The 24,843-nt window shown below is 47.5% G+C and overlaps 1 protein-coding gene across 1 annotated transcript in view; it reads left to right on the top strand.

The window, feature by feature from the left end:
• Positions 1-24,843, top strand: part of tdp1 (tyrosyl-DNA phosphodiesterase 1) — a 192,504-nt gene that overhangs the window by 124,359 nt on the left and 43,302 nt on the right. Inside the window, 1 exon segment of the mRNA XM_086002633.1 lies at positions 18,203-18,305. Within this exon segment, the coding sequence (XP_085858759.1) occupies positions 18,203-18,305 (103 nt within the window).

Genomic DNA, 24,843 nt, shown 5'->3' with positions numbered 1-24,843 from the left:
AGGGATAATGTTTGACTTGTAACGATCGTGTTCAGATTGCGGGGGGGGGATGTGTCAGCACAAGCAGTGCGACGGCCTCTGCGCAATCCTGAAGCTCCATGTCGGGATCACAGTGCAAGTTCCGACTGGTTGCTAAGCTACGGCAACTTAAAGTGCTTGGAAATGGATCATTATCGACCTGTTGGAGGAGTAATTATTTCATAACTAACAATCAAAAAGTAATAAACTGCAGCAGGGGCGATGTTTTGAGAAAAGAAAGAAATTGTGTGGCAGACGTGGGGCAAGGTTAATATTTTAGAGTGTGATGTGGAGAGGTATTGAAATTGGAGAATCTCCACTCCCTCCCCATTCCTTCTCCCCTCCCTCACCCCGAGGCCGCTGGATCGGGTAACAGTGCGCTTCCACGGCCCTTCGAGCGCCCCTCCCCCCCGCCCCCCACCCCAATTCACGCGTTTCGGCACAGCACCACAGGCCAAGGCGCAATCTGCCCAACCGCAAGGACCTGAGCAGCAGCATTCACTCAACACCAACTCTGCCGAGGGAACCCCGGCTGATTCCACCCTCTTTAAAAAAAAATTTTAAAAAAAATCTCCCTGGGGCACTGAAACCGATTTGTCGCGGCCAACTTAGACCAGGTGACTCGAGAAAGGTAAAAGCAGAAAAAAGTTGATTGGATTTCTATCGCACCTTTCACGACATCGAGACGTCCCAAAGTGCTTTACAACCAACAACGTACTTTTTGAAGTGTAGCCATTGTTGTAATGTGGGAAACGCAGCAGCTGATTTGCGCACAGCAAGTTTCCACAAACAGCAATGTGATAACTGACCAGATAATCTGTTTTAGTGCTGCTGGCGGAGGGATAAATATTGAGCAGGGCACTGGGGATCACTCCCCTGCTCCTCTTCGAAATAGTGCCATGGGATCTTTCCAGTCCACCTGAGAGAGCAGACGGGCCTCGGTTTAACGTCTCATCCGAAAGACGGCACCTCCGACAGTGCCGCACTCCCTCAGTACTGCACTGGGAGTGTCAGCCTAGAATTTTGTGCTCAAGTCACTGGAGCGGGACTTGAACCCACAACCTTCTGACTCAGAGGCGAGAGTGCTGCCCACTGAGCCACTGGCTGACACCCTCACCAAACCTGACTTTTGCGACTCAGTGAGGAGAACTCGAGAAAAGACTTTTTCTGAATTGACTCTTGTCCGATTACGCCTCTCCATCCCAAAGAGAGTTAATTGCTAGATCCTCATCCTAGTCTAAATATCCCTCCATGGCCTCACCCCCCCCCCCCCCCCCCCACCCTGTTGCTAAAGGGAGTGGCTAGGAGAAATTTCTTGACACAGAGGGTCGTTGGAGCATGGAAGTGGTTGAGGCCGAGACCATTGGAACTTTTAAATGTCAATTGGATAAAGATATCCAGCAGAGGAAGATCCAGGGCTATGGGGAGAGAGCGGGGCAGCGGGATTGCTCCAGCAAAAAAAGAAAAAGAAAGACTTGCATTTCTATAGCGCCTTTCACGACCACCGGACGTCTCAAAGCGCTTTACAGCCAATGAATTACTTTTTGAAGTGTAGTCACTGTTGTAATGTGGGAAACACGGCAATTTGTGCACAGCAAGCTCCCACAAACAGCAATGCGATAATGACCAGAGCATCTGTTTTTGTTATGTTGGTTGAGGGATAAATATTGGCCAGAACGCCCCTGCTGTTCGAAAAATAGTGCCAAGGGATCTTTTACGTCCACCTGAGAGAGCAGACAAGGCCTCGGTTTTACATCTCATCCGAAAGAAGGCACCTCCGACAGTGCAGCACTCCCTCAGTATTGCACTGGAGTGTCAGCCTAGCTTCATGTGCTCAAGCCCCTGCAGTGGGACTTGAACCCACAGCCTTCTGACTCAGAGGCAAGTGTGCTACCAACTGAGCCATAGCTGACAAAGCGCAGGCACAATGGGCCGAATGGCCTCCTTGGGTTCTGTAAACTTCTTTGGTTTTATGTTTGAAGATCAGCCATGATCTTATTGAATGGCGGAGCAGGCTCGAGGGGCCCAATGGCCGACTCCCACTCCTATTTCTTACGTTCTTAAATCCAGCCCAGACTAATGGTATAAAAGCCTGCCCGGTGTGTTGGCTGCACTGAACCTAAAAAGAAAGAAAAGAAAGTCTTGCATTTATATAGCGCCTTTCATGACCGCCGGACGTCTCCAAGCGCTTTACAGCCAATGAAGTACTTTTTGTTTTTGAAGTGTAGTCACTGTTGTAATGTGGGAAACGCGGCAGCCAATTTATGCACAGCAAGCTCCCACAAACAGCAATGTGCTAATGATCAGAGCATCTGGGTTTTTTTTAGTGATGGAGGTTGCGGGATAAATATTGGCCCGGGGACACCGGGGAGAACTCCCCTAAGTGAACTGAGTTTGGACAGTTTTAATCCAGGGACTGTAAGACCCACGGCCCTGAGCTGGCTCTGACTAACCTTCTCTCGCTCCAAATCCATGAGGTGATTTTGTGAAAGCCCAGAGAGCTTCCTTCAGTCTCAAATCATTGTGTGTCGTGTCCGTTGGAACAAGTGCCCGTATGTTCATCGCGCCTTTGAAGGTGACAGAACATCCTAAAGCTTTTCATAGAGGTGGGGGAAAAAAATAACTGGACCTTGAGCGGTGGCAGAATGGATGGAGTGGTGACTGAAAGCGAGTTCAGAGAAGTAGGTTTTCAGGAGGCTTTTGGGAAGGAAGGGAATAGAAGCAGAAAATGCTGGAAATACTCAGCAGGTCAGGCAGCATCTGTGGAGAGAGAGAAACAGAGTCAATGTTTAATGCTAACTCTAATTCTCTCTCCACGGATGTTGCCTGGCCTGCTGCGTATTTCCAGCATTTTCTGTTTCTGTTTCTATTTCGGCTTTCCAGCATCCGCAGTATTTTGCTTTTGAAGGCAGGGAGAGAGGTAAGGGAGAATGGAAAGACCCTAGGCAAGACGGAGGGTCAGAGGGATCTGGGTGTGCAAGTACACAGATCCCTGAAGGCGGCGGAACAGGTGGATAAGGTGGTAAAAAAGGCATATGGGATACTTGCCTTCATTAGCCGAGGCATTGAATATAAGAGCAAGGAGGTTATGATGGAGCTGTATAAAACACTGGTTAGGCCACAGCTGGAATACTGTGTGCAGTTCTGGTCGCCACACTACAGGAAGGATGTGATCGCGTTAGAGAGGGTGCAGAGGAGGTTCACCAGGATGTTACCAGGGCTGGAGCGCTTCAGCTATGAAGAGAGACTGGGCAGATTGGGTTTGTTTTCCTTGGAGCAGAGGAGGCTGAGGGGGGACATGATTGAGGTGTACAAAATTATGAGGGGCATAGATAGGATGGATGCTGAGGAGGTTTTTCCCTTAGTAGAGGGGTCAATAACTAGGGGGCATAGATGCAAGGTAAAGGGCGGGAGGTTTAGAGGGGATTTGAGAAAGAACTTTTTCACCCAGAGGGTGGTTGGAGTCTGGAACTCACTGCCTGAAAGGGTTGTGGAGGCAGAAACCCTCACAACATTTAAGAAGCATTTGGATGAGCACTTGAAATGCCATAGCATACAAGGCTACGGGCCAAATGCTGGAATATGGGATTAGATTAGACAGGGCTTGATGGCCGGCGCGGACACGATGGGCCGAAGGGCCTCTATCCGTGCTGTATTACTCTATGACTCTATGACGTTGGAAGGGTTTAGGGAGAGCATTCCAGAGCGTGGAACCAAGTCAGCTGAAGATTCTGCCACTAAGGTGGATCAGTGGGAGAGGAGGAGAGGGCAAAGGAGACCAGGGTTTTTATTGTCTTACAATACTCCTGTGCAGCGTCTTGGGACATTTTACTACGTTAAAGGCGCTATAAAATACAGGTTGTAGTAGTACTTGTAGGGTTAGAAGAGGGGAACGTGCGTGCTGGAACATAGGGCCAAAGGAGGTTGCAGAATTCGGGAGGGGTGAGGCTATGAACGGATTTGTAAAGGGGGAACAAGGATTTTTGAAGTTGATGCATTGGGCGGGGGGGGGGGGGGGGAGGGGGGAGCGGGATAGAAGCCAATGGAGACAGGCGAGGACAGGGGTGACCAAGGAAAGGGCCTCAGCACAGGAAAGGAAAGGACGGGGACAGCGGAGATGCAACCTGTGAAGGAACGAACTCAGGACACGAGCAGAGACGGCGTTAAATTAATTGAGCGAGCGGCGAGTGCTCTCGGCAGGTCACTCGGCATCTGAAGGCAAACAAAAGGTTCATGTTTTTTGCCACGATCCTCCGGCAGAACAGATGAGATTGTGATTTAACAAAGTGTTCAATGTGTTTTTTTAAATATTCGTACATTTGGGCTTTAAAAATAAAATGGGCGAGTGGAAGGCGACGGTGTTGACTTGAGAAGATTGTGACCAGATTTAACTCTGTGCGGCATGAAGGCAAAATCAGTCCGTTGAAAGCACTGAGCTGCTTTAAAACGCCGTCCGTTTGGAGCCTTCATTTTCTGCCACTTCTGAATTTGCTGAAAACCTGAAGTTCAATTCCCTCGGAGCTATAACTCAATCGCATCTTCAGCCATGGCTCAGTGGGTCGCTCTCTCTCGCCTACTGAGTCAGAAGATTGTGGGTTCAAGTCCCACTCCACGAGACCTGGGTGTCCTTGTGCACCAGTCGCTGAAGGTAAGCATGCAGGTGCAGCAGGCGGTTAAGAAGGCAAATGGTATGTTGGCCTTCGTAGCGAGAGGGTTCGAGTACAGGAACAAGGATGTCTTGCTGCAGTTGTACAGGGCCTTGGTGAGACCACACCCTGAGTATTGTGTGCAGTTTTGGTCGCCTTATGGAAGGATGTTCTTGCCATGGAAGGAGTGCAGCGAAGATTCACCAGGCTGATACCTGGGATGGCAGGAATGACGTATGAAGAGAGATTGGGTCGATTGGGCTTGTACTCGCTGGAGTTTAGAAGAATGAGAGGGGATCTCATTGAAACTTTTAAAATTCTGACAGGACTGGACAGACTCAATGCAGGAAGAATGTTCCCGATGGTCGGGGAGTCCAGAACCAGGGGTCACAGTCTAAGGATAAGGGGTAGGCCATTTAGGACAGAGATGAGGAGGAATTTCTTCACCCAGAGAGTGGTGAACCTGTGGAATTCTCTACCACAGAAGGCAGTAGAGGCCAATACATTAAATATATTCAAGAAGGAGTTGGATATATTTCTTAAGGCTAAAGGGATCAAGGGGTATGGGGAGAAAGCAGGGACCGGGTACTGAATTTGGATGATCAGCCATGATCTCATTAAATGGCAGAGCAGGCTCGAGGGGCTGAATGGCCGACTCCTGCTCCTATCTTCTATGTTTCTATCTTGAGCACATAAAGCTAGGCTGACACTCCCAGTGCAGTGCTGAGAGAGCGCTGCACTGTCGGAGGTGCCGTCTTTCGGATGAGACGTTAAACTGAGAACCCGTCTGCTCTTTCAGGTAGATGTAAATGATCCCATGGCCACTATTTCGAAGAAGAGCAGGGGAGTTATCCCCGGTATAACAGAAAACGCTGGAAAAACTCAGCAGGCCAGGCAACATCTGTGGAGAGAGAAACAGTCAACGTTTCGGGTCGAAACCCTTCTGCAGTTCTGTAGAGGGGTTTCGACTCGAAACGTTAACTCTGTTTCTCTCTCCACGGATGTTGCCTGGCCTGCTGAGTTTTTCCAGCGTTTTCTGTTGTTAATTCGGATTTCCAGCATCTGCAGTATTTTGCTATCGAGTTCTCCCCGGTGTCCTGGTCAATATTTATCCCTCAACCAACATCACTAAAACCGATCATCTGGTCATTATCACATTGCTGTTTGTGGGAGCTTGCTGTGCGCAGATTGGCTGTCGCATTTCCCACATTACAACAGTGACTACACTTCTAAAAGTACTTCATTGGCTGTAAAGCGCTTTGGGACGTCCTGAGGTCATGAAAGGCGCTACATTGGGCCGGATTTTCCAATCTGAGGCTTCCTGCGTGCGGATGCCTCCGCTCTGGAAAAATCTACGCACTTACCTGCTGGCTCCGTAGGTCCCGAGACTTCCGATCCTGGGCCTCTCCTAGTCCGCGCACGCAGAGGCTCAGGTATCCCAGTGGGCTACAGGCAACCAGTCAAAGAAGGGAAACCCCCTTCACACGTTTGACAGGTCTGTACGCACAGAACTGCCAAAAGTATGAATGGCGATCACATTTAAAAACAGTTAAACATTAAATAAATTTTTTCAAAAATCATGCATTTAAAATTAGTTAAAATTACATTCCATTTTTTAAACAAAAATTTAATTTTTTGAAAAAAATAATTAAGGTTTTTTCTGGGGCTAAAAATAAACTTACCTTTTTTTTAAAAAGTATTTTAAAATTATAAATGAGTGGAATTTTTTTTAATCTTTTTATTTTTTTTAAACTCTTATGCTGTAAGATTTTTAAAGGTTTTAGCGGGCGGAGGTTGTGCAGAAAGCAGAACTCTCTGCCCGCGGAAGCCCCTCTCCCTCGAGAAACCGGCACTTGCGAGGCACCTACGGGCGCGTACACACCCGTGGGGGTCGGAATATCCGGCCCATTGTGTGGGTTCCTATTTGGTCTGTTGATTATCTCTCCACATATTTACAGCTTTTTATTTACTATCTTTAGTGCATTTTGCCGTGTGTAAATTTTGTGGTCATTAAAGTCAGGGAATGGAAAAATTTGTAAAGATTTTTATATTGGAGCATTTTCCAGGTTCAGTATAACATCGAGTTCAAAAACAATGTCATGTGTATTGGCCAGAAATATTTCTTTGTGCAAGACATGGGAGGACTGGGAGTGGGATCGGATGTTTAGGAGTGGTGTCACGGGGAGTGGGAGTGGGCGAGGAGTCACGGGGCATGACAGCGGTGAGAGGGGATCTTGGAATGTGGAGCAGGACGATGATGGGTTCTGAGAGAAATGCGGAGAGGGTGCTTTAGTGTGAGAGAAACAGGAGGGGTCTATGGAAGGACTGGGAGGAGGGTCATGGAATCTGGGAGTAGGGGGTGGATAATGGAATAGGGGGCACTGGGGAATCTTGGAGTCAGGAGTTGATGATGACATGTAGGAATGTGCAGGGAAATCTGGGAGTAGGGTTGGTAATGACATAAGAACATAAGAAATAGGAGCAGGAGTCGGCCATTTGGCCCTTCGAGCCTGCACCGCCATTCAGTAAGATTATGGCTGAGCTTCTACCTCATCTCCACCTTTCCTGCACTATCCCCATATCTTTTGATTCCCTTAATATTCAAAAATCTATCGATCTCTGTCTTGAATATACTCAACGACTGAGCCCCCACAGCCCTCTGGGGTAGAGAATTCCAACGATTCACCACCCTCTGAGTGAAGAAGTTTCTCAGTCCTAAATGGCCGAACCCTTATTCTGAGACTGTGATCCCTGGTTCTAGACTCCCCACAGCCAGGGGAAACATCCTCCCTGCATCTACCCTGTCGAGCCCTGTACGAATGTTGTATGTTTCAATGAGATCACCTCTCATTCTTCTAAACTCTAGGGAATATCGGCCTAGTCTACTCAATCTCTCCTCATAGGACAATCCCCCCATCCCAGTCTGGCGAACATTTGTTGCACTCCCTCTATGGCAAGTATATCTTTCCTTAGGTAAGGAGACCAAAATTGTACACAATACTCCAGGTGCGGTCTCCCCAGGGCCCTATATAATTGCAGTAAGACATAGGGAGTACTGGGAATTGTTGGAGTAAGTTTGAGGAGTGGGCGTACTTGTGGAAGCAATGTTGAAGTCCATGAGATCTGCAAGCACTGAGGGAGCAGGGATGAGATGGTACCCGGAGGGCGGCCTGGCAATATTGAGGGTGGAGTGATGCTCTGATAACATTGAGGGAGGGGCGGGGTGAGCAGGTTAGAAGAATGTGAGCCCCCCTCCTACTGGCTCACCACTGTAATCTTGGCAAAGGGCTAATGACGAGTTGGAGATCAGTGCTAGGAGTCGGGAGGACCACCTGGCTGAGTATTACAATCTGAAGTAAGCAGAAGAATCCCGGTAACTGAGCGAATCAAATTGGGCTAATTATAATAAACGTAACTGTGATTGAGAGGGGCTGAGCGGCTTAGTTGAAAATATTGGTCGGAAAGTGTTCAGACACCACAGGAAGTGTGTGCTCTGTGTAAGACTTTCAATGTAGATTGATTTATATGTTGTAAATAAAGGAGGAGCCACATTCGGTTCAAGTTCGTGAAAGGCAAATTTAGGATTGATGTCGGGAAGATTTTCAGATAAAACGACCAACCTATGGAAGAGATATCTAAGGGACAGGAGTGAAGGTAAATCTTCTGGAATCATTTAAGAAAGAATTAGATGCTGTGAATGGAGAACTGTTCGATATTTCTGGATGGATGAGCAGAGATAGCTGAAATGGCCTTCCTCATTGGACCTTGTGACCTAGTAACAGTAATAAATAAATCTCTTGGGAACATAAACATTGCGAGATGAAAAAGACCCAAGGTCCATCTAGTTCGGCTTCTCGCATCCTGGTAGTCGCATGATACAACAATAATGGAGTTGTTGCCTAATCCCATAGCAATCAGGTGGCTCGTGTGGAGCATAAACACCAACATAGACCACTTGGGCCAAATGGCCCATTTGTATGCTGCAGACTCTGTCATTCTCTATGTCATCTCCATCAATTAGTCTACAACAGACCCAGCCCCAGCTACACGGTCCTGAACTCTCTTGTGCCCTCGCTGAATCTGCACTGTGCTGAAATAATAACAAATCGCACCATCTCCGCCTCAAACTCATTCTTTCCGTGAAAATCTTCAGTTCCCTCCAACCTCCCTTCCTAGAAGCTTGTAAAACCCAAGATTGGTAACACTTAGCTGCCATTGTTCCATTTATATCATAAGAACATACGAATTAGGAGCAGGAGTCGGCCATACAGCCCCTCGAGCCTGCTCCGTCTTTCAGTAAGATCATGGCTGATCCTCGACCTCAACTCCACTTTCCCGCCCGATTCCCCATATCCCTCGATTTCCCCCTAGAGTCCAAAAATCTATCTAATCTCGTCTCCTCCCCCAACTCCCTCGGTGAGGTTGTGCACTGGGGACCTCGGCCTCTCGCCTAGATTTCTAAATTTAAGAAAAAAAAGCAACGTGAGCAGGCTGCTCCCGGATTGTGCGGGAAAAGCTTGAAGCCTGCAGGTAACCAACCTTATCGCGAAGCCAGGAAGAGCACATTGAAAACTGTGACCCTGCATACTTGCTCGTCACTTCCTCCTCCCGGACTCACCCGAGGGGCCTCTGCTGGCGCGTGAGCCGGCTGAAATCGGGTGCGCCCCAGCGGGGTGAGCTGCGCTGTGCCATCTTATTCGTCCTTATTATTGACCCTATTCTTATTCGTGGGGGGGTTGGGGGGGGAGTCTGGAACAAAGAGGCATGAGCTTAAAATTAGAGCCAGGCCGTTCAGGGGTAACTTCTTCACACAAAGCGGGTAGTGGAAATCTGGAAAACTCTTTCCCCCCCCCCCCCGCCCCCCAAAAGCTGTTGAGGCAAAACTGAGATTGATAGATTTTTGTTAAGGGTATTAAGGGATATGAAGCCAAGGCGGGTGGATGGAGTTAGGAAACAGATCAGCCATGATCTTATTGAATGGCGGAACAGGCCCGAGGGGCTGAATGGCCTCCTCCTACTCCCATGTTCCTCAGGGCCCCTCCGTTGCAGTTCGGTTGAACCCTGATACGGTTTGCAATTCATACGGAAGGAAGCTCATCGCTTGATGTTTTGGAATATTTATTGTCGGCTGTTTTATTTTATTGGAAATTTTTAATAAAATCCTCAACTAATCCCATGAACCTCCCCTATCAAACAAAATAATGGAAATTGCAATGCGGAAGCCTTCAATAAGAGATTCAAAAGGATGCTGCAAATATGATTTACTTTAAATAGTTTGTCTTTATAAAACAATCTATTGATAGGAAGGTGATAATTAAGACATCAGTAGATTGGATGGATGGGGCAGGCAAGGCGTCTTCTATACATAAATGCTCCTAACTGTTTAATAATGAAATCAATTAAAACTCCCAAAGTGATTGCTCCGTGATCAATTACAATCAGTTACACCCTCTGTACCAAATGTGAGTCCTCGCTGTAGACTAATCAGCTAATTAAGTGTAGTAACTATTGTAATGTCGGAAACACGGCAGCCAATTTGCGCACAGCAAGATCCCACAAACAGCAGTGTGATAATCTGTTTTGGTGATGTTGGCTTAGGGATAAATATTGGCCCAGGACACCGGAGAGAACTCCCCCCTTGTTCTTCTTCGGAGTAGTGCCGTGGGATATTTTACGTACACCTGAGAGGGCAGACGGGGCCTCACCGGGTTAACGTCTCACCTGAAAGACGGCACCTCTGGTGTTGCAACACCGCACCGGGAGTGTCAGCCTGGATTTATTGTGCTCAAGTCTCTGGAGTGGGACTTGAACCCGCGACCTTCTGACTCGGAGGCGGGAGAGTGCGGCCCGGCCCGCTGAGCCACGGCCGACACCTGATGTGGTGTATCTGGATGATGGAATGAGCATGTAGTGTTCTACTGCATCCAGTTCCCAGCTGAAAGTTGACCTCGATAGAGAACTGTATGGATAGTGTGTTTGAGATTCCCTTTTGTTATCTTACAGTTTCCCTCCCTCCCTCAACCTGCCAGTTTGCAGCTTTGTACAAATGCTCACTTATGAAATTCCGATGCGTGTGGTTAGAGCTGAAGTAGACCTGAGAGTTTCTTGACCTTAACCGCAAGACCGAAGGGTTATAATTTTCTGTTGCAGCCACACTGCAAATGCTTATGCGTCCCCAGCACCTGTGCACAAAGCAGTAGTGACATAAGCTGCGCCCATATCCCCATTTCATCGTAGGGCTGAGAACATGTCAATAAATGTCCCAAGTAATGAGCTTTGAACGAGCCAGATTTGCTCTGTGATGGTCACAAAAAAAAACCTGTAGCTGTGCAAAGCCGGCTTTTCAAACTTTTATTTTAAATAACAAAAATTTCTTGTTGATCACCGGAACGCCAAGCGACAGTCAGAGGCCCGGTCTCTTGGTATCTGCATTTGAGATCTGTGCGTTCCTCCAATCTCTTGTCCATCCCCCCCCCCCCCACTTCCTTCACTCCACCATTGGTGGTTGTGTTTTCAGCTGCCGAGGCCCTAAGCTCTGGAATTCCCTCCCTAAAACACTCTGCCTCTCTACCGCTCTCTCCCCCTTAAAGACGCTGGTTTAAAACCTACCTTTTTCTCACCTGCCCTAATATCTCCTTCGTGGCTCGGTGTTAATTTTTGTCCAATTACGCTCCTGTGAAGGCACGTAAATGGATTTGAGATACAGATCAGCCATGATTTAATTTAATGGCGGAACAGGCTTGAGGGGCTGAATGTCCTACTTCTGTTCCTATGTTCCTTCCTATGCCCACCAAAGAGGGTAAACGGGGCCTTGGATTTGGGTGTCCTTGTACAAGAAACACAGAAAGTTAACATGCAGGTACAGCAAGTAATTAGGAAGGCAAATGGCATGTTGGCCTTTATTGCAAGGGGGTTGGAGTATAAAAGTGAGGAAGTCTTGCTGCAATTGTACAGGGCCTTGGTGAGACCACACCTGGAGTACTGTGCACAGATTTGTTCTCCGTACCTAAGGAAGGATATACTTGCCTTAGAGGGGGTGCCACAAAGGTTCACTAGACTGGTTCCTGGGATAAGAGGGTTGTCCTATGAGGTGAGATTGAGTAGAATGGGCCTATACGCTGGAGTTTAGAAGAAAGAGAGGTGATCTCATTTAGGCCATTTAAAACTGAGATGAGGAGAAATTTCTTCACTCAGAGGGTGGTGAATCTTTGGAATTCTCTGCCCCAGAGGGCTGTGGATGCTCAGTCGTTGAGCATATTCAAGGCTGAGATCGATAGATTTTTGGACTCTAGGGGAATCAGGGGATATGGGGATCGGGCGGAAAAGTGGAGCTGAGGTCGAAGATCAGCTATGATCTCATTGAATGGTGGAGCAGGCTCGAGGGGCCGAATGGCCTACTCCTGCTCCTATTTCTTATGTTCTTATGGATATTAAGATAAGCAGTTGGTCAAGTAAGAATAACGTAGGGTGTAAGGTGAGATGGGGTTACTTTTCAGACTTTTCCCTCAGATGATTAAATGGCTGGAGCAGAGTGTGTGATACAGTGGATCGTGCATTGTCTGTGAAGGAGCCGGCTTGAAGGGCTGAATGCTCGCGAAAAACAGGTGAGATGAGGAGAATCTTTTGTAACACGGCGAGTTGTGATGATCTGGAATGCAATTCTTGCCAGGGTGGTGGGAGCAGATTCAATAATAGCTCTCCAAAGCGAATTGAGTACAGGAGACTTTGGTTTATCCGGAGGTTGTATGTCTGGAAACCTCGATCTACTGGCAGAAATCAGGAGCCGTTTTGTTAGTTTTTTTTTCTTCTCGTGGCTTTTTTTTCAACAGTCAGGCTCTGGAAAGTCTCTCTGAAGCTGTTGCTAAGCTACAGAGACGCTTCCAAGGTACGGACCGACTGTTTAGAAGCTGTTGCTAAGCAACAGTGTTTGTTGTCAGATATGGAGATGAAAACCTCCGTATGCTTCAACATTAACACTGGTATGTCCGGCAGTTTTGATAGATCGGCAACAGCTCGGTCCCGTCGGTGCCGGATATAACAAAGTTTCCTGTAAAAACTTAAAGGGGAAAAATTAGCAGGGCTATGGGGAAAGAGCGGGGGTGGGTGGGGGCGTGGGGGAGTGGGACTAATTGGACAGCTCTTTCAAAGAGTCGGCCCAGGCATGATGGGCCGAATGGCCTCCTCCTGTGCTGTATCATTCTATGATTCTCCTTCCGCACAGCGGGGTTGTGCGTCCCGACAGAAACAAAAAAAACCCAGCCCCATCAGTAGAGGAGGGAAAAAATTTAATAGGAGATAAATTTAACAGGAAGTAACCTTGGTCTTGAGCACAATGTGCTTTATAAACATTTCTCAGACTTTAGGAATGAATGACCAATGGTTTCCCTGTTGTTTAATATCTGTAAGAGATCCTGTACAGCTGCGTACTGAGGCAAGAGTATTGTTGTAACATAGACGTCCTTGAGAGTGTGTCTGCATCGTACTAAATGAGGTGAAGTGATTTGATTTAGATTTTAGTGCATTCAATGATGGGATGTTTATATTATGTAAAAGACTGAGGCCTAGAAATTGAGTTTTGGCTTAGCCAGGGCTTTAGCGCCGGAAGTTAGTGCCGGCGCTAAGTCCCCCTGCGCGCGCCAAAAATTCAGCAGGGCCGCGCCCAAACGGCTGCCGGCGCTACTGAAGGGTCTTTGCGGCGGTAAATCGGCGCTAACTGCCGTTTCGCGCCGCAATTCCGGCACTGCGGCACCCGATGCGGTGCGGCAGGCTCGGGAAGTGCAGGCCTCCTTCCCTTAAGGAGGAGCTGCCTGCACCCGATCGCGGCCCGCGAAAATCTTTTAAAAAATGAGCCCGGCACCTCGGACAAGTGCCGGGCTTGCTTCTGTTCCGGGGGGGGGGGGGGGAAGTCCGGGGAGGGAGCTGCGGCCAGGCGGCCGGCGGGAAAGCGGCCGGCCGCCGCGGGGCCTTTAATGCGCCGGCGCAAAGACTCGTAAGACTCTGTTGCCAGAGTCTTAGTTGCGGCTGTCACGGGCGAGGCGGCCGCAACTGAATTTCGGCGCTGGGGCCCGTCGGCATGGCAACCGGGACGCTGCGCACACCGATGACGTCATCGGTGCCGGCGCAGCGCTACCGGTCTACCGCGGCGTAAGGGCCCTAGGCAATTTCGGCGCCGGCGCCAAATGCAGCGCTAGGCCCTCTAGCGCCGCAAAATCGGCGCTAAGGGCACTCAATTTCTAGGCCTGAGTAATTTGATGGTATCAAACCCAATAAAATGAGGTCAGTGTTTAAATGAAATAGGCCACGTTTTCTATCAGTTGTTCCTACTCTGCTTTAACTGACGTGATAGTGGCTGAAAACAATTCAGTTCATCCATCATCACCCGCCGACTGCAGGGGAGAAGCTGCCAACAGCACCCATCGATCCACCACTCTGTATATTTTTTATACAGAGGCCTTTTCTCATCCTCGACTCTTGTGTTTTTGTAAAGGGGGAGTTAATATCGGTGTCAGCCAGCGGCTCAGTGGGTGGCACTCCCGCCTCTGATGTCAGAAGGTTGTGGGTTCAAGTCCCACTCCAGAGACTTGAGCACAAAAATCTAGGCCGACACTCCCAGTGCAGTGCTGAGGGAGTGCTGCACTGTCGGAGGTGCCGTCTTTCGGATGAGACGTTAAACCGAGGCCCCTGTCTGCTCTCAGGTGGATGTAAAAGATCTCATGACATTATGAGTGTTCCTCTCACTCTTAGGCTCATTAACCCTGTAAGACCGGAATCCCTGGCGACGTCTGCATTACTAGTTTACATCATAGACAAAATCCTTTAAAAAAAAAAAAAAAGTCGTCATAGAACGATACAGCACAGAAGGAGGCCATTCGGCCCATCGTGCCTGTGCCAGCTCTTTGAAAGAGCTCTCCAATTAGCCCCCCTCCTCTGCTCTTTCCCCACAGCCCTGCAAATTTTTTCCCCTTCAAGTAGTTATCCAATTCCCTTTTGAAAGTTACTATTGAATCTGCTTCCACCGCCCTTTCAGGCAGCGCGTTCCAGATCACAACAACTCGCTGTGTAAAAAATCTTTCCTCATGTCGCCTCTGGTTCTTTTGCCAATCACCTTAAACCTGTGTCCTCTGGTTATCGACCCTCCTGCCAATGGAAACAGTTTCTCCCTATCTACTCTGTCAAAACCCTTCATAATGACATAGCAAAACAAAAGTATGTTAGAAGGAATCATCATATCTTGCAACAGGTTTTGACTTTTGAAAGATGATCTGATGTCGAGACTCTTTAATGAGTAGTGGTGTTAAAATTGCTTTGTGATATTATTTTGTTAGTGGTGTGTCACAATAATGGAAAGTGTCTTGTCGTTGACGCCAAGGTCTTTGCCTCCACTATCCTCACCAATAGAGTGTTGATCACTCCTTGTGTGAAGAAGACTTTCATGACATTGCCTTTCAACAGTTTGAACCTGTACCTATTGCCTTACTGTCAAGCTTGCTTTAAGAACATAAGAAATAAGAGCAGGAGTAGACCAGACGGACCCTCGAGCCTGCTCGGCCATTCAATAAGATCATGCCTGATCATCGACCTCAACTCCACTTTCCCGCCCGATCCCCCATATCCCTTGATTCCCTTAAGAGTCCAAAACTCTATCGATCCCAGCCTTGAATATACTCGATGACTGATCATCCACAGCCCTCTGGACTAGTTTTATGGGATTTACCTGTTCTATATCTTGTATTCCTCTCTTTCAGGACCCCACCAGCCTCCACATTCCTTGTCCTCACCTTTCACCCCACCAGCCTCCACATTCAACGGATCATCCTCCGGCATTTCCGCTACCTCCAAAGTGATCCCACCACCAAACGTATCTTCCCCTCCCCTCCCCTTTCAGCATTCCGCAGGGACCGCTCTCTCCGAGACACCCTAGTCCACTCCTCTATCACCCCAAACAGCCCTTCCCCTTCGCCTGGCACCTTCCCGTGCAAGCGGAGGAGATGTAACACCTGCCCCTATACCTCCCCCCTCCCCACTGTCCAGGGCCCCAAACACCCCTTCCAGGTGAAACAGCGATTTACTTGTACTTCTCGCAATCTAGTATACTGTATTCGCTGCTCACGATGCGGTCTCCTCTACATTGGGGAGACCAAACGCAGATTGGGTGACCGCTTTGCGGAACACCTCCGTTCAGTCCGTAAGGGTGACCCCGAGCTTCCGGTCGCCTGTCATTTCAATTCACCGCTCCATTCCCACTCGGACCTCACCGTCCTTGGCCTCTTGTACTGTTCCATGGAAGCTCAACGTAAACTCGAGGAACAGCACCTCATCTTCCGATTAGGCAGTCTGCAGCCTTCCAGTCTCAATATCGAGTTCAACAATTTCAGATCATAACCTCGGCCCCTATTTCATTTTTACTTATATTTTTCCACTCCTTTCCTCCCCCCCCCCCCCCCCTTTCCTTTTGTTTCTCTCTCACACCTGGCAGCTATCTTTTGCCCTGCCAGTACACTTTACACCTAATCCCAGCCCATTACCACCTCGTCTAGCTTCTAATCTCTTTTACTACTTTTGGTTCTTTTATTCTTTTGTCCGATCACAGCCCTGCCTTCGATCTAGTTCCTTTTCTCTCCAGTTTTGAAGAAGGGTCAAACCCGAAACGTCAACTCAAATTTCTCTCCACGGATGTTGCCTGACCTGCTGAGTTTTTCCAGCATTTTCTGTTGTTATTTCTGAAGATCCTAAGTTTCTTCAGTTCATTCCTCATAACTCAGTCGTCCTACCCTAGAGATCAGCCTGGTCATTCTTCTTTGCACTGTGTCCAATGTGTTAATTGTATTGAGGGGGTGGGTAATAATTGGGGACTCTTTTGTGTTCATTTATATGGGAGCAGGCTCGGAAAGGTGGGAGGAAGCTGATCTAAGGGGTGCACGGTATGTAAGGATTGTAAGTGACTGAAGACTAGGCTCTAGTATTCTACCCTTCACCTGGCTATCCAACTTTTACACAATGCTTCAATATCTCCCTTGAGCTGCGGCAACCAGAACTGGACACAATGCTCAAGGTGAGATCTGATCAGTGCTCTGTACATAAGAACATCAGGAATAAGAGCCATACGGCCCCTCGAGCCTGCTCCGCCATTCAATAAGATCAGGGCTGATCTTCTACCTCAACTCCACTTTCCTGCCTGATCCCCATATTCCTTGATTCCCTTAATGTCTAAAAAATCTTATCTATCTCAGTCTTGAATAGACTCAATGACTAAGCATCCACAGCCCTCTGTGGTAGAGAATTCCAAAGATTCACCACCCTCTGAGCGAAGAAATTTCTCTTCATCTCAGTCCTCCGCTGTCTTAGGCCCTAAGTTCTGGAATTCCCTCCCTAAACCTTTCTACCTCTCTCTCCTCCTTTGAGACGCTCCTGAAAAAACCTTGGGTTATTTTATTACGTTAAAGGCGCTATATATATGCAAGTTGTTGTTGTTTGCTTGTGAATACCTGGAGGATGTCATCATTATATTAACTATCTTGTGCTCATTCTCAATTTTAGTTCTTTTTGCACCGTCTATGATTTTCACCTCTTCTCTTGCTATCGTGGAACTGAAAGAATTTTGCACTGTTATCTTGAGCCTCTTTCCAGGTCTCTCCCTCACCCCTCTGATCACCTTTTGCCATGATTTTTTTTGCATGTTCCTCTCATTGTCTCGGTGAACCCCGCCCCGTTTTTTCCTCCCTGCGGGATCGGTCGAGCCCATTTCTCGTCTTCATTTCCCATTTCATTTACGGAAGGACAAAAAAATTTGGCAGCAGCAAATATTTTTCAGAAAGCGTTCAAAATCATGAAGGATTTTGAAAACCAGGAGAAACTGTTTCCACTGGCGGAGGGGTCAGTGGCCAGAGGCGACAGTGGGAGAATTCCCTTTACGCAGCGAGTTGTTACGACCTGGAACCCGCTGTCTGAAAGGGCGGTGGGAGCAGATTCAATAGTAGCTTTCAAAAGGGAATTTGGATAAATACTTGAAAAGGAAAAATGTACAGGGCTACGGGGAAAGAGCAGGGGGTGGGGGTCGGGGGGGGGGACTAATTGGAGAGCTCTTTCAAAGAGCCGGCACAGGCACGATGGGCTGAATGGACTCCTTCTGTGCTTTAAGGCTCTCTGATTTTGAGAGAATTGTGGAAAACTAGTAGCCAGCTTGCAAAAATCACAGTGATGAGTTTACAGAGGCATTCTTCATTATAAATGCTGATGTAGGGATTTAAAGTGCAAAAAAATGATGCAAAAAAATGTGACAACAGGAAGTCAGGTGGCACAGACAGGATGTGTGTAGTGATGTAAGATTTTTAATATATTAACAGATTATGGACATGCACATGACGTTTGATTATATGAAAAGGGGAACAAAGTGGAATTTATTTTTTCGGAGTTCCGAAGGCTGAAGAATGTTCAGAAGAATTTGTTTATTGATCTGCAATGAATTATTAATAAGCGCAACTTTGTTGCTTGGTTGAGTTCTATGCCTGACAGCTCTCCTGTCTGCTTCCGTACTTTAGTGCCAACTTGTCAAAGGCTGCCTGGGGAGTGCTGGAGAAAAATGGTATTCAGCTGATGATCCGCTCGTATGAACTGGGAGTTCTGTACTTGCCCAAGGCTTTTGTAAGTTCATTCTGTGCGACTGTGCGTCCACTTATCTTTCCAATTACCTTTGGTCTAAATATAGCTGTTTTGAACTTTTTTTTGACGATTTTACTTGTAGTTTAACAAACTGGTCTACCTTTTCTTTATATTTTGTCTTTTTCTTTTCACTCTACAAATTCCCCCCTCCCTTCTCTCCTGAAGGCGCTAACCATCACTGAGGATGCTCCAATACTTAGAATCATAGAATGGTTACAACACAGAAGGAGGCCCGTCGAGCCCGTGCCAGCTCTCTGCAAGAAGCACTTCAGCTAGTCCCACTCCCCACCCTTCCCCCGTAGCTCTGCAATTTTTTTTCCTTCAGGCACTTATCCAATTCCCTTTTGAAAGCCACGATTGAATCTGCCTCCACCACCCTCTCAGGCAGTGCATTCCAGATCCTAACCACTCGCTGCGTTTAAAAAAAAAAGTTTTCCCTCATGTCGCCTTTGGTTCTTTTGCCAATCACCTTAAATCTGTGTCCTCTGGTTAGTATATTTGAAGCTGGACTTTCAGTAGGGCGAGACAGCTCTACCAGGTTTTCTTCCTCTCACTTCCAGCCCTAATTGAGGGTGTTCAACCAAGGCAAAGTGCTTTACATTTTTAACTTGCATTCAATCAGAGAGCCGCCAAATCCTGTTCCTAGCTGGTCGGTAGATAAACTCAAGCAATTTGTCCAAGTAGCCATTTGTCGTGAGTGAACTTGGACAGCCAGTGTCAGTAGGCATGTTGACCATGCGGGGGGTGGGGGGGGAGGGGACATCCGTGGCTCAGTGGGTCGCACTCTCGCTTCTGAGTCAGAAGATCATGGGGTCCAAGTCCCACTCCAGAGACTTGAGCACAAAATCTAGGCTGACACTCCCAGTGCAGTGCTGAGGGAGTGCTGCACTGTCGGAGGTGCCGTCTTTCGGATGAGACGTTAAACCAAGGCCCCTGTCTGCCCTCACAGGTGGATGTAAAAGATCTCATGACATTATTTTGAAGAGGAGCAGAGGAGTTATCCCCAGTGGCTTGGCTGGCAGGCTGTAACTAGTGGGGTGCCGCAAGGATCAGTGCTGGGGCCTCAGCTATTCACAATCTATATTAATGACCAAGATGAAGGGACCGAGTGTAATGTATCCAAGTTTGCTGATGATACAGAGCTAGGTGGGACAGTAATCTGTGAGGAGAACACAGAGTCTGCAAAGGGATATAGATAGACTAGGTGAGTGGGCAGTAAGGTGGCAGATGGAGTATAATGTGGGGAAATGTGAGGTTATTCACTTTGGTAGGAAGAATAGAAAAACAGAATATTTTTTAAATAGTGAGAAACTATTAAATGTTGGTGTTCAGAGAGATTTGGGTGTCCTCGTACAGGAAACACAGAAAGCTAGCATGCAGGTACAGCAAGCAATTAGGAAGGCAAATGGCATGTTGGCCTTTATTGCAAGGGGGCTGGAGTACAAGAATAAGGAAGTCTTAGGACAATTGTACAGGGCTTTGCTGAGACCACACCTGGAGTACTGTGCACAGTTTTGTTCTCTTTATCTGAGAAAGGACGTATATGCCTTAGAGGCGGAGCAACGAAGGTTCACTAGATTGATCCCTGGGACGAGAGGGTTGTCCTATGAGGAGAGATTGAGTAGATTGGGTCTATACTCTCTGGAGTTTAGAAGAATGAGAGGTGATCTCATTGAAACATATAGGCCTAGAAATTCAGTTGTTTGCGCCAGCCGCTAGCGCCTTAGGAGGAGGAGATGTGGGGCGCTAGGCGGCTAGCGGCCGGGCGCTGCGCGATCTGCGCCTCGCCCCAACTTCAGTAAAGATTTAGCGGCGGCGCAAAGCCTTTGCGCGGGCTCAGCTGCGCGCGCAGATCCTGACGTCATTTCATCGTGCAACGCCCTTTGTGCGCCCCAAACCGGAAATTCAGTGGCGCCGGCCTATTGCGCGCCTGGCGCCCCTAGCGACTGGTGGAGGGGAACGGTTCCCAGTCGCTACGGGGCGCGGGGGGCGCTAATTAAAGGGCACTCCTCCTGCAGTAGAAATGGCAGCCATTTTGCATCACTCCTTCTTTGTGAGAGACGGATCTTTGCAGAGAGACAAAGGTAGAGAGCTTTCTGGTTTGGCTCAACACTCGCACAGGTACTTGTGGCTTCAGGCCACAGCTTTGCACTTGTCTTTAACTTCAGAGCCATAGCATTGACTGGAAACATATAATGGGGGCTGCAATGGGTGCAAACGTTGGCCTTCTCCATAGTCCTGGGCGTTGTCCAGATCAAGCAGCAGTGGTCAGGCCTTGCTTCAGGGATGCAGTGTGCAGGGCGTGGCAGGCAAACAAATCCACCCTCCCCCTTTAAGAGCTCACTGGCGCCAGAGTGTCTGCCGTCAATCAGCAACTCGCCGCACCTGCGCTGCGCCCGCCCTCGGGGGTTTCGCCCCGGGCCGCCGGCTTAGCGCCTAATGATAGTCGTGCATCGCCTGTTTTAGCGCAGCAGCAACCTCTTGGGGCGATGCCACTGAATATCGGCGAAGGTGGCGCGAAGTTGCGCCGGGCGCAAACTTTAGCGGCCGCCCGCCTGTAGCGCCCCAAACGTGGCTATACTGAATTTCTAGGCCATAAGATTCTGAGAGGGCGTGACAGGGTAGATGCTGTGAGTTTGTTTCCCCTGGCTGGAGAATCTAGAACTAGGGGGCATAGTCTCAGGATAAGGAGGTATTTCTTCACTCAAGGGTTGTGAATCTTTGGAATTGTCTGACCCAAAGGGCTGTGGATGCTGAATCGTTCAGTATATTCAAGGCTGAGATCGATAGATTTTTGGACTGATGGGGAATCAAGGGATATGGGGATCGGGCGGGAAAGTTGGGTTGAGATTGAAGATCAGCCATGATCTTATTGAATGACGGAGCAGGCTCTAAGGGCTGTATGGCCTACTCCTGCTCCTAATTCTTATGAGCTTGATCCATTGCAGGCGGAGGGTTATTATGGCAATGCAGACTGTAGTTATCAGGTTAACAAAGCCATAAAAAATGCAAAGCACTGGGGTTCATTTCTAGAGGAATAGAATTCAAAAGCAGAGAAGTTATATTAAACTGGTATCGAACCTTGGTTTAGACCACACTTGGAGTACTGTGCACAGTTGTGGCCTCCATATTAATAAAAGGATATAGAGGCGCTGGAGAAGGTGCAAAAAAGGAATTTACAAGGATGATACCAGAACTGAGGTTAAAACTATCAGGAAAGATTGAACAGGCTGGGGCTCTTTTCTTTAGAAAAGAGAAGGTTGAGGGGTGACCTGATGGAGGTCTTTAAAATTATGAAGGGGTAGAGAAGATGTTTCCACTTGTGGGGGAGACCAAAGCTAGGGGCCATAAATATAAGATAGTCACCAATAAATCCAATAGGGAATTCAGGAGCAACTTCTTTACCCAGAGAGTGGTGAGAATGTGGAACTCGCTACCACAGGGAGTGGTTGAGGCGAATAGTATAGATGCATTTAAAGGGAAGATAGATAAACATGAGGGAGAAAGGAATAGCAGGATATGTTGATGGGGTGAGATTGAAAGGATTATTACTAGTCCTAGCCCCTTTAGGGCTACCCCGGATCAGACGTATTCCCCAGAGGTTCACCTTCAACTAAAGTTAGAGGTAGCCGAATCCTAAAGACGCTTAATTGGGTGTAAAGGTCCAGACATAGAAACATAGAAGATAGGAGCAGGAGTAGGCCATTCGGCCCCTCGAGCCTGTTCTGCCATTCAATGAGATCATGGCTGATCATCCAAACTCAGTACCCTGTCCCTGCCTTCTCCCCATATCCCTTGATCCCTTTAGCCTTAAGAAATATATCTAACTCCTTGAATATATTTAATGAATTGGCCTCAATGGCCTTCTGTGGTAGAGAATTCCACAGGTTCACCACTCTCTGGGTGAAGAAATTCCTCCTCATCTCAGTCCTAAATGGCTTACCCCTTATCCTTAGACTGTGACCCCCCTGGTTCTGGACTCCCCCACCATTGGGAACATCCTTCCTGTATCTCGTCTATCTAGCCCTGTTAGAATTTTATAAGTTTCAATGAGATCCCCTCTCATTCTTCTAAACTCTAGCAAATACAAGCCCAATCGACCCAATCTCTCTTCATACGTCATTCCTGCCATCCCAGGTATCAGTCTGGTGAATCTTCGCTGCACTCTCTCCATGGCAAGAACATCCTTCCTCAGATAAGGTGACCAAAACTGCACACAATACTCAAGGTGTGGTCTCACCAAGGCCCTGTACAACTGCAGCAAGACATCCTTGCTCCTGTACTTGAATCCTCTCGCTATGAAGGCCAGCATACCATTTGCCTTCTTAACCGCCTGCTGCACCTGCATGCTTACCTTCAGCGACTGGTGCACAAGGACACCCAGGTCTCGTTGCACTTTCCCTTTTCCCAATCTATTGCCGTTCAGATAATAATCTGCCTTCCTGTTTTTGCCACCAAAGTGGATAACCTCGCATTTATCCACATTATACTGCATCTGCCATGCAGCTGCCCAGTCACCAGACTATCTCTCCCTAAAGGAAAGGAATGACCTGAAGATGTTACCGTCCTCCAGATAGCACTTTTACTAAGTTTAGCTAGACTGTAACCTTCCAGATATTATGAGGGTCCGGAAAACTCCCCCAGAATTCTGCAACTCCTCACCAAAGAGTGTACAGAGATTGAGTTCGCGAGTTTGATACAGAAGTACTATGTGAGACAATTCTAAAAAAATATAGATTTATTAAAGAACCGACATGTAATTACAGTTGGTGATTCAGTCGCAACATTAACAGTTCCAAATACAAAAGCTTACAATTCTTATTATCAGAGATTTTTATTTTCAAAACTTAACTTCGTCACATTTTTTACAGTTCTTAGTCTTATTCCAGGATATTCATCAAAATCAAATACAAGTACCTTTTTGATCCCCGAGATGCAAAGAGTTGAAGGCATACAGAGCTTGCCTCTGAAGCCTGAGAATCGCTTTGCCCCTTTCAGCAAATCTATCTTCCTATTTGAAAGTCCAATTTTTATACTCTTTCTCAGTGGTATATCCTTTGACGTTTTCTGCTGACATAAGCTAATTATCTCCAGTCATTTTTCTGTTGACCCCTTCTATTCTTAGTCAGTTCAGCTGGTAGCTTGCAGAATTATGTCTGCTGTGTAGGTATCCCAAGCTTATCATCAAAAACGGTTGTAACAGGTGCATCTATTTGATATTCTTATCAAAGTCTCCTGTTTGTATCCTTTGCATTTAGAACACCTCAACTCGTTGCAACACAGACCTGTGTCTCCGTGTTCTAATTTTAACATAAAAATGATTTGACGGCAGGTGTTCCTTTTACTTGATGTCATTTTTACAAAGGCACATGTTTCTTTAATGTTCTGTGTTTCTTTCCGAAGTGTTGGTTAATAACACCTTAATTGGGTATGGCTATTGTGTTCTTTCCAAAGCGTCAGACTTTTAGGAACCTCCAACCTTCTACTTCAATAAGGCTGTTGTCTCAGTGTCAACATCTTATCTTATCTCAATATCCTGTATGCTGTTCACAGCTTTAGATTGTTGAGGCTTCCAGATTTCCAGACCCAGTATGTCATTTTAATAAGGCTTTTTCTTTCATAGGATGGTGTATTTTTCTGAATATGGCTAGTCCTTTACAAGATGAAGAGGGGTGGGAGGAGGCTCGTGTGGAGCATAAACACCGGCACGGACTAGTTGGCTATAATTTTCAACAAAAAAAAATTCTCCTGCATGCTGCCACTCATATTTTATTGCTGAAGAATAAATTAGGAAGAGCTTGCAGTTCCCCACTGAAATGGTGGAGACCTTTCTGCAATGAATGCTGCTGTGCCGTGCCGGGGAGAGGCATTGTGTACTTACATACCTGGCAGCTCAGCACCCTTAAGCACCACTTAAAGCTTCAGTGTGGTGAGCTGTCACGCTGCATTTTCTCCTGTACCTGATCATCAGATGTTTTAGTGCTTTTGGAAGATTACAGCCCACATCTGAATCTGCAGATACTCTGGAGGTCCATTTGGTTCCTTCGTTATGGAAAGAGTTTGAGACAAAAAGTGGGGGGGACAAATTTCCTTGAAGAGCAGAATTAATTCCCCCCTTTTTATATTCTGAGTGTTTCATATGGAAACAATATCCTATGACGTCAGCCGTGGCACTCCCGCCTCTGAGTCAGAAGGTCGTGGGTTCAAGTCCCACTCTCAGAAACGTGAGCACATAATCCAGGCTGACTCTCCCAGTGCAGTGCTGAGGGAGTGCTGCACTGTCGGAGGTGCCGTCTTTCGGATGAGACGTTAAACCAAGGCCCCATCTGCCCTCTTAGGTGGACGTAAAATATCCCACGGCACTATTTTGAAAAACAGCAGGGTAGTTATCCCCGGTGTCCTTAGTGTGATGGAATACTCTCTGACATGAATCAGTCATTCATGAAAGAAAGACTTATGAAATAATACTGAGCGGCCTGCGGGTGGCGCTGTCCAGGGAGAGTATAAATACTCGGGCACG

The sequence above is a fragment of the Somniosus microcephalus genome, chromosome 12, assembly GCF_052327205.1.
Source record: "Somniosus microcephalus isolate GS21.2 chromosome 12, FLI_Smic_1.0, whole genome shotgun sequence".
In the NCBI taxonomy this organism is placed as follows: Eukaryota; Metazoa; Chordata; class Chondrichthyes; order Squaliformes; family Somniosidae; genus Somniosus; species Somniosus microcephalus.
Note: the sequence above shows the minus strand (reverse complement) of the source record. Positions and strands in the feature narration are given on the sequence as shown.